The sequence below is a fragment of the Rhinopithecus bieti genome, unplaced genomic scaffold (assembly GCF_001698545.2).
Source record: "Rhinopithecus bieti isolate Rb0 unplaced genomic scaffold, ASM169854v2 scaffold_3875, whole genome shotgun sequence".
Taxonomy (NCBI): Eukaryota; Metazoa; Chordata; class Mammalia; order Primates; family Cercopithecidae; genus Rhinopithecus; species Rhinopithecus bieti.
In genome coordinates this window covers 1241205-1251160 of record NW_016804422.1, presented here as the reverse complement: position 1 = coordinate 1251160, position 9956 = coordinate 1241205, and the positions used below count along the sequence as shown (strand labels likewise).

General features: G+C 58.1%; 1 protein-coding gene across 1 annotated transcript; it reads left to right on the top strand.

Annotated features, from left to right (window-relative positions):
- On the top strand, window positions 1-9631 carry APEH (acylaminoacyl-peptide hydrolase). Its single transcript, XM_017868072.1, is given in 25 exon segments — window positions 1-581; window positions 666-798; window positions 1358-1484; window positions 1867-1960; window positions 2064-2139; window positions 2229-2392; window positions 2551-2688; window positions 2782-2873; window positions 2950-2990; window positions 3076-3197; window positions 3748-3808; window positions 4995-5092; window positions 5744-5795; window positions 6667-6755; window positions 7228-7366; window positions 7849-7932; window positions 8015-8095; window positions 8467-8555; window positions 8669-8695; window positions 8698-8739; window positions 8741-8794; window positions 8797-8864; window positions 8971-9073; window positions 9168-9274; window positions 9365-9631. Coding segments are annotated over 25 exon segments (2199 nt in total). The 5' UTR covers window positions 1-569; the 3' UTR covers window positions 9471-9631.
- The last annotated feature ends 325 nt before the right edge of the window (window positions 9632-9956 follow it).

Below are 9956 nucleotides of genomic sequence, written 5' to 3'. Positions count from 1 at the left end.
CTCATTCCTCGCGGGGCTTCACTCTGGACCCGCCCGCCTCGCCCTTCATCCTCAGAGACTCATTGGTCCCATTCCCCTCGGGCCTCGCCCTTCAGGTGCTCTGGCTATGCCCGTCCGACCGCGCTGCTTCCGCCTCGCAGCCCCGTCTCACCCGCTTCTCTCGTAGGCCCTTATACCCTCCCCGAAGCCCGGCTCCCGGGTTCCGCTTCCACAGGGCCCCCCTCTCTCCTCCGAGATCCAACGCCTCGCCCCTCGGTAAGAGGCCCGGGACTCGGCCCACGGCCCCGCTCCCCACTTGACTAGTCCGCCCCTGGAAGGCCAGCTCCTCCTCTCGACGCCCCTGCTCTCTCCCACCCAGGACTTCTCGCTCCCAGGCCGGGTCCTCTCACCGTCAAGGCCCGCCCCTTGCCAACGGTTCTCGCCTATTCGCCGGAGGCCCCCAGCGTCCCAGATTGCCGCCGGGCAGGGGCGGAGACAGCCGGGGCGGTCCCAGGCTCCGCCCCCGGAAGCCTCACTTCCGGGCGCGAGCACACCCCGCCCCGCCTCGCCCGGGAGGCAGAGAGGAGACTATGGAACGTCAGGTGAGGGCTCGGCCCGCGGTCCCCGTGGTCCCCGTGGTCCCTGCAGCCCGGGCCGGGCCTGACCCTGGTGTGTCCCCTGCGCAGGTGCTGCTGAGCGAGCCCGAGGAGGCGGCGGCTCTGTATCGGGGCCTTAGCCGCCAGCCCGCGCTGAGCGCCGCCTGCCTGGGCCCGGAGGTCACCACGCAGTACGGCGGCCAGTACCGGACGGTGCACACTGGTGTGTGTGCGAAGGGGAACTGGCTGGCGACGGGGTCGCGCACTGGGGTGGGGAGGAAGGGGGTGTGGAGAGCTCGTTGCTTGACAGTGTGTAAGGGTGTATGGGGAGCCGGCCTGGACTTGGAGGATACACTCCCACAGGTCCCTGCACACAGGTGTGTGGGGAGGCGGGGGCGTGCGGGGCGTTATCGGATGGTGCCCATGAGTGCACGAGATGACAGTGTAGGGGTAGAATTCAAACCTGGGCTCAGGACGTGGACCTTGTAGGGCTCTCCGCCAACACTCCATCCCATACACATGCCAGGCTGCCCTCAAGATTCCAGGGTGGGTGCTGGGGTTACTAGAGGGTTCTCTCAAAGAGGCTGTCAGCTCAGGCTCTGGAGGCCTGGATTAGGGTTGTGGACAAGTGTTGTCCAGCCCACAGCCAGGGTGTCAGTGTCTGGAGACAGATTGAGAGACTGGGGAAGATCTAGGCCTTCCTGGGTCAGGTGGGGCCGGGCCGGGGGCAGTAGCCAGGAGTAGCCAAGACAAGGTGAGCAGCCTCATGCCTCCCCTCACAGAGTGGACCCAGAGGGACCTGGAACGCATGGAGAACATTCGATTCTGCCGCCAATACCTGGTGTTCCATGATGGGGACTCAGTGGTGTTTGCCGGACCTGCAGGCAACAGTGTGGAGACCCGGGGGGAGTAAGTTTGAGGGAGGAATCTTGTGAGCAAGGCCACGGCCGTCTGCAATGCAAGTCTTTTGTGAATGCCCACCATGTGCCTAGAAGGGAGGCCAGGAGCCAGATTCTTGCCCCCTTGGGAGCTCATTCAGTTTCTGGTGATATGGCCTGATAAGCACTGGAGGCTTGCTCCAAACTCACCTGGACTAGAGCCTGTGGTGGCCTGGGGAGCTGGGGAGAGTAGAGTCTCTGCCTCAGGGAGGAAAGGCAAGGTGGGGCTAGAGGTGCTTCAGAAGCTGGTGTGGGGCCAGAGCCTAAATCTCTCCTAAGAGGTGGTGCCCAGTAAGGGAGCAGGAAGGGGTTATTGCAAAATACTCCTGACCTGTGCTACCCCATGTCCACAGACTGCTGAGCAGAGAGTCTCCTTCAGGCAGCATGAAAGCTGTGCTGCGCAAGGCTGGAGGCACGGGCCCTGGGGAAGAGAAGCAGTTCCTGGAGGTGAGTCTACATGGGACCAGGTAGTGGGTGACTAGAGAGAGGCTCTGCCCCACAGATAAGGCTCTGTTAGCGGGCAAACAGCCTAATGCCCAGATTTCCTCAGGTCTGGGAGAAGAACCGGAAGCTCAAGAGCTTCAACCTATCAGCACTGGAGAAACATGGGCCTGTTTATGAGGATGGTGAGGCATCTGGGTGGTGAGCAGGCAGGGTGGACAGGAGGGGTAGCCGTAGCCCTGGGCCCCCCCTGATTGGCCCTCCCTGCACCCAGACTGTTTTGGCTGCCTGTCCTGGTCGCACTCGGAGACACACTTGTTGTATGTGGCAGAGAGGAAGCGCCCCAAGGCCGAGTCCTTCTTTCAGACCAAAGCCTTGGACGTCAGTGCCAGCGATGATGAGATAGCCAGGCTGAAGAAGCCAGACCAAGCCATCAAGGTGCTCGTGGTCAATCCACGAAGGCCCAGCAGGGCAGCCCTGGGGCTCAGTGTGCTCCCTTCCCATACTGTGCTTGTCAGACCTGGGGAGGCACTAGCTTCTAGGAAGCAGAGCAGCTCCTATAGACAGGCTGTGCATTGAGTATCTTGTGTTCTCAGGGGGATCAGTTTGTATTTTACGAAGACTGGGGAGAAAACATGGTTTCCAAAAGCATCCCTGTGCTCTGCGTGCTGGATGTCGAGAGTGGCAACATCTCTGTGCTTGAGGGGGTCCCTGAGAATGTGTCCCCTGGACAGGTCAGCAGCAACAGCCTATGTCCCTCCTGGAGTCTGGGGCCCTTCTTGAGCTACCACCCCTTGCTCACTTCTGCCCTGTGATCTTGTTTGCAGGCATTCTGGGCCCCTGGAGATGCTGGTGTGGTGTTTGTGGGCTGGTGGCATGAGCCCTTCCGGTTGGGCATCCGCTTTTGCACCAATCGCAGGTGAGGGAGTGGGGCAAGGCAAGGGACCTTGCAGCCCAGCTGGCCTTGAGACTGAATGTCTGTCTCGCGGTTCCAGGTCAGCCCTGTACTATGTGGATCTCATCGGGGGGAAGTGTGGTAAGTGGCTGATGCCCACCTGTGCTTTGCTGACACATGTTGGCCCTGCCAGCCTGCGTGATGCTCTTGTTTCCATCTGGCCCAGAGCTCCTCTCAGATGATTCCCTGGCTGTCTCTTCTCCCCGGCTGAGCCCAGACCAATGTCGCATTGTCTACCTGCAGTACCCATCTCTGATCCCCCATCATCAGTGCAGCCAGCTGTGCCTGGTGAGCTGGAGGTGGCGGGGATGGGAGGATGGTCAGCAAGAAGATGGGATGGTAGATGAGAGCTGAAGGGCCAGCATCATCTCCCCATGGGCCCTCAGTAGGTGCCCTTCTGTCCTCAGTGCAGTAGCAGTGTGAGTTCTGCCTGTCCTCTCAAGGCAGGGCCTAGAGGTTGAGAGTGCTGCCATGGAGAGCTTTGCACTGTTGGGGTATGCCACCTTGAGAGAATGCTCATCTGCAAGAATGCTCCTCCCCTTGGCTCTCAACTGCATGTAGTCAGGCTCTACAAGGGGCTGGGATATAGTGGGGAGTTACATAATCCCAGACCCTCCCCAGGAAGAGCTCTGAGCCCCTGGTAAAAGTCAAGAGGGACATGCCTATCTGAAGCCCCTTGGGCATCTGGTCCAGGTCACCAGAAAAGAGATACATCAGGCTCATTCCAGTTCCCTCCTCTCCTGGGGCTACCTGAGGCAAAAGGGGATAGGCACAGGGCACTGTGCCCTAAGGGAACTGCCTGTCCCCTACTCGGCCTGACCATTGTGTTTTCTTGCAGTATGACTGGTATACCAAGGTTACCTCAGTGGTGGTAGACGTTGTGCCTCGGCAGCTGGGAGGTAAGGCATACCTGGCTGGGTGGGTGCAGTGGGGCCTGTAGCTCTGCTTTCCTGCCATCTGTTGCATCCCGCCCCGTTCTTCTTTCCTAGGTTCCTTCTGAGGGCCCTCCCTCCCTGCTGGGCCAGCCCTGTGCCCAGCATCCTCAGGGAGTGGGGCTGTCACCATAGGGAACAATTTGATAGCAAGGAGTTGTAGGACCAAGCTGAGATCAGAGTGGCCCAAGCTGATGATGTGTTATTTCCTGTGCTGCAGGTCATAATTAGATTTTTCTTATTTTTCCAATGGCTGATTCAAACCAAAACCATGATTCCTTCGAGTGCGTCTCGGGAAGTGCACTAGGTTGGAATGTCACACTTGAGAGGCTCTGGACCCAAGGGCATGATATTATCCTGTCCGCCATTCCTAACCCCAGCAACCTTTGTCCAGCTCTGAAGTCAACTGGGTCTTCAGGAGGGTGGCTCTTGGCTGAGAGACTCCTGTCTTGAGTGTTCATAGCTCTGCTTGGATTCTCCTGGAACATCTCAAGGATGAGTCTCTTGTTTTCTCAGGCCACCCGGCCAGTTCCAGGAGTTCAGTGGATGAGGGATAGCCTCTTTGTCTTCTCTTTGGGTTGCAGGGATGCAGTGGTGGGAACGTAGTATGAATCCCAGCTCTGCCCTAAATTAGCTATGTCGTCAGACAGGGTCCTGGCCTCCCTGAGCCCCCATTTCTTCATGGAGGGGTGATTGTGTCTGCCTGCCTCATAGGATTATAGTGAGCGTTAAGTGAGTGATGATACTAAAGGGTGGGATTTACTGAGCCCCCTGTGCCAGGCGCTGTGCTAAGCACCACAGTGGAGATAAGACAGACAAATGATATCTTGGTTAAAGCACCTGGTACCTACCTGGGCTCAACTGGAGCGACTCAGGAGAGCAAGTGCTTTTCCTCTGAGCACCCACGGTTTCTCTCTGGAGCTTTTGAGCTCTGCCTCTCTGGGTCCCCAGAGGCCTCTGCCCCTCAGCCACCACTCAGGCAGTTCCTCATCGCCTAGGGTGCCCCCATGTGTGCCACAAGCTGCAGGGGCCCAACTGGTGCCTGAGCAGGGCCCTGGGTGAATTCCCCAGTACCCTAGCCTGCCTTGTAGACTTGACCCTCCCTACCTCCACTGCTGGATGCAGCCCCAGCCCTCCCCTCCTGTCTTTACAGAGAACTTCTCTGGGATCTACTGCAGCCTTCTGCCTCTGGGATGCTGGTCAGCTGACAGCCAGAGAGTGGTCTTTGACTCGGCTCAGCGCAGCCGGCAGGTGAGGGACACTGATTGTGTTGAGGGGCAGCCCCTGTGGTCAACCCCCAGGAGCCCTGCGCCCCTGAGACATAGCACGTGCATGCCCCTGGGTGAAATGCCCAGCCACAAAGTCTCATCAGCCCCTTAAAACCCTGCCTGCCCATCCTGGACTCATTTCTCCTGGAGGGGACTGGCTGCCCTGGTGCACCACAGCAGAACTCAGGCCTTTTCATCTGAGGCAGAGATGCAACCCCTCCCAGGCATTTCTAGCTGGGGATCAAGGGGACTGCCATAGGGTGGATCCCTGAACACTCTGTAATGGCAGCTGATGGGGACAGGACTGAGCCCTTCCCCCAGGGATGGAGTAAAGGCACCCACAGTGTGCCAGGCTCCTTTCGGGTGTGATATTTGGTGCTCGTACCAACTCAAAGGGGCTCAAAGCCATTCCTTACCTTGCCCAGGGTCACCCAGCAAGTTGTGATGGTGCTGGGATTTGAACCCAAGCCCTCACGCTACTCCCTACTGCACTGAGTAACCATCACCATAGCTGTCCACAGCCTTGGTCTGGCCAGGGCTCTCCAAGACGGTAGAGAGGAGGTAGGGGAGGGACCCATAGGTAGAGGGAGTACTCTTGGATGTGGTCCCACATGTGGCCTCCCCCCTGCTTCAGGACCTGTTTGCTGTGGACACCCAAGTGGGCACCGTGACCTCCCTCACAGCTGGTGAGCAAGGCTTTGGGGATGGTGGTAAGGACAGGGCTGGTGAGCAAGCCTGCCAGGCAGTGGGGGACTGGAGCTCCAGCATGTGGGGCAGTGATGGCATTCTCAGCCACTCAGCACCACTGACTGTTCCACAGCCTTTACTAACAGGTCCCCAAAGGCCCTGTCCGTGTAGACCCTTACCCAACCAACAGACTAGCTTCCCTGCTCTACTGCCCTTTAGCACTTAACTCTGCTCCATGTGTCCTGGCCCAGCCTCAGCATGGCCCCTACCTCTGCTCCTAAAACCCACAAAACTCTCTCTTATCAAGATCTGCCAGAGTCATCTTTCTCCCTCTGCAAACCTTGGGTGCCTGTCTCAGGCAGAGGCAGCTCTGCCACCTCAGGGCCCAGGAAAAGCCCAGTGTTGACTCCCGCGTCTTCCCCATACTTAGGCCTGGTGATTCTGCCCTTGAAATGTGTTTTGAGTCCTCCACCTGACCTGACTGTACCCGCTCCTCCACAAAGCTACCAAAATATTATTCCAAAGCTACATTTCATTGTACAACTGCTTCAGAATCTGCTTGGACACCACTGCCCCAAATCAGCATACTCCCTGGTCCCAGCTGCCACCCTGCACACAGCAGCCACCAATGGACAGGCAGATGTGTCTGCATGGTCTGATGTGTCTCAAGGTCTGGCAGTTCCCAGCCCAGCCAGTGTCTGTCAGATGAACAAGGGACTGAGAGCAGGAGGCTCATCCAGGGCCATGTGCAGTTGGGCACTTTCTTGGGCACCTTTCCATAGAGTCTCCAGCCTGGGACTCTGTTAAAGAGAAGCAGGTAAGAAAGGTGATGGCTCCTGCTAAGCACTTAGTGGCATCTGCCTTTTCCAGGAGGGTCAGGTGGGAGCTGGAAGCTGCTCACAATTGACCGGGACCTCATGGTGGCACAGTTTTCCACACCCAGTCTACCTCCAACCCTGGTGAGTGTCAGTGGGTTCCAGGCCGTGGAGGCAGGGGGTCTGGGCAGGCAGAGCTCACCAGGTCAGGGAATTGGCCCCCGAGTCTGACCATGGCTGGTCAGCATACAGATGGGCCAAGACACAGGCCCAGCTTGGCATGGTCCATGAGGGTTTGGCACTCACAGGGACGAACTACTAGGCTAGAATCTGCTCTGTACAGAACAAGGTGCCTGGGGAAGTGCCCAGTCCTGGTATTACAGATCTAAGGAGACAACAGAGCCTAAAAGCTGAGGAGGGAAGGGTGTACCTGTGTGTGATTGTATGAGTGTGAATACCTTGGTATATACCATCCCACAACACGAAACCATGCTATACCCTCTGGAGGTGGGTGGAGGGCCCAGCATAGTGAGAGCTGCCTATTTCCCACTGTGGGCAGAAGGGAAGGGCAGGGAGGCAGCCAGGCCACCTGTGACATATTCCTTCCCCTTGGCAGAAAGTTGGGTTCCTGCCTTCTGCAGGGAAGGAGCAGTCAGTGTTGTGGGTGTCCCTGGAGGAGGCCGAGCCCATTCCTGACATCCACTGGGGCATCCGGGTGCTACAGCCACCCCCAGAGCAAGAGAATGTGCAGTATGGTGAGCTGGGCCAGGGGCAGAGGGATGTCTTCTCCAGGTTCCCCAGCACAAAGCCTCTGCGGTGACCTTTGCTACCTCCTGTCTCGCATTGTGGGGTTTCTGGGGATGACCTCTAAGAGGTTTTCTGTTCCTCTTGTGGATAGGCATGGGAAGTAGCATCTAGACCTCTGAGCGCCTGCTCTGGGTATCACCTGGGCTCCACCAGGCCAAATCATCTGTAGTGGGAAGACCCAGGTCCAAAGAAAATAGGCCTCGTACAAGTCTCAGTGACCACACCTCATCCTGAATGCTGTGCCTGCAGGGTGGGGCTCCCTGATGAGGGCAGAAGAAGCATGAGACTTCTGGGGTCCATGTGTCATGGTGTGGACTACCTTGGCCAGGTCTCTGACCCAGAGGTCAGCCCCAGACCTGCAGCTACAGATGGGGCCTTGGTTGGGGAAGCCCCTAGTCTGGCCCTGCTGACTGCTGCCCTCTCCTTGCAGCTGGCCTTGACTTTGAAGCAATCCTACTGCAGCCCTGCAACCCTCCAGATAAGACCCAGGTGCCCATGGTGGTTATGCCCCACGGTAGGCATCTGGCGTTAAACAGCCCTTGCCCTCCCAGCCCTCCTCCTAGCTGGCCCTTTCACCCTCTGCTCCCTGTCTGCAGGGGGGCCCCATTCATCCTTTGTCACTGCCTGGATGCTGTTCCCAGCCATGCTTTGCAAGATGGGCTTTGCGGTACTACTAGGTGAGTGAGCAGGGACCCACAGCTCTGTTAGGACTGTGGTGGAGTGAGAGGGGTGGACCTGTTTGTACAAGCACCATGGGTGCCACTCTAGTCTCCAGGTCTTTCTGTAGCCCAGACCTAGTAACCACTACCAGGAACTGCCAGGGCCCAGCCTCTGGTTCTGTGGCATAGTGATAACAAGAACTAACTTGGGACTTCCAGGGAAAGGGCACTGTGGTCACTCGGTGGCAGCCTCAAATCTCTGGGTCCCTTCCCCTTGACAGTCTGTGGTATAGCTGGCCCCAGGGCCTACTTCACAGATGTGTGAAAAGGGTGTCCAGGGGGCTGGGAATGTTGCCTGACTACACTGTCTGGTCCCTCCCCGCCCTCAGTGAACTATCGTGGCTCCACGGGCTTTGGCCAGGACAGCATCCTCTCCCTCCCAGGCAATGTGGGCCACCAGGATGTGAAGGATGTCCAGGTAGCAGGGGCTGGGGCTTCTGGACAGGCTGAAACATGGGCTGCCAGGGGGATGCCCCCATTCAGCTGAGTGGGCAGGCTGGGCTGCCAGCATGCTTTGCCCCCACCCTGCAGTTTGCAGTGGAACAGGTGCTCCAGGAGGGAACACTTTGGATGCAAGCCATGTGGCCCTTATGGGTGGTTCCCCATGGTGGCTTCATCTCCTGCCACTTGATTGGTCAGTACCCAGAGACCTAACAGGGGCCTGCGTGGCCCGGAACCCTGTGATCAACATCGCCTCCATGTTGGGCTCCACTGACATCCCTGACTGGTAGGCATACACCACAGGTCCCTGCCCTTCCCTCCTCTACCTCATATTCTCATGGAGCCCTGCAGGCCTAGAATTCCTGGGTCTGCATCAGCTTGGTGTCTTGCAGGTGCGTGGTGGAGGCTGGCTTTCCTTTCAGCAGTGACTGCCTGCCAGACCTCAGCGTGTGGGCTGAGATGCTGGACAAATCGCCCATCAAATACATCCCTCAGGTATGCAGCCCCCTCCTTGCCCTGTGTACTGCTCATCCATCCAGAACCCAGGGCCCAGCTCAACACAGCTCCCCACTCCCTTCCAAACACCCAGGTGAAGACACCACTGTTACTGATGTTGGGCCAGGAGGACCGGCGTGTGCCCTTCAAGCAGGGCATGGAGTATTACCGTGCCCTCAAGACCCGGAATGTGCCTGTTCGGTGAGTGCAGCAGGAAAGCCCTGGCAGCTGGTGGGCAGGTGAGCACAGGAGGACCCTCCAACCTTAAATGTTGCTGACTAATCTCTGCAGGCTCCTGCTGTATCCCAAAAGCACCCACGCACTATCAGAGGTGGAGGTGGAGTCAGACAGCTTCATGAATGCTGTGCTCTGGCTACGCACACACTTGGGCAGCTGAAGCCCTGCCATTCTACATGAGCTGATCAGCCTGTGCCACACTTCGCTCTTGGGGAGCTCCAAGGTCTGGCAGGGCAACAGGAGGCTTTCTGGACTCTGGACTCCACGGATGCGTGGGCAGAGGAATGTGGGCTATGTAGTCATAATAAATTAGGACACAGAGCCTGGTTCCTGCTGGTACTTTGTACCAAGCCAGTCCCAACCCCACCTCCCACCCTGGTGTGCAGAGGCCCTAGGTTCTGGGTGTGGTAGCCACAAGGGCTTCATCTGCCTCCAGTGTGAGAAGGGAGGGAACAGTGAGAGGCTTAGCCTCTGCCTGTCCTGGCAACCGGGACTCTGTACCAGCCTAGCTTCCCTGTTGCAGCCCCTTCCATTAGCAACGACTCTGCAGCACCCCTCCCAAGAGTATGTCTGGGGGACTAGTGAGACCCTGCCTTTCCACGGCACCCATGGGCAAAAGTAGTCCCAGGGACAGATCACCTAGCCC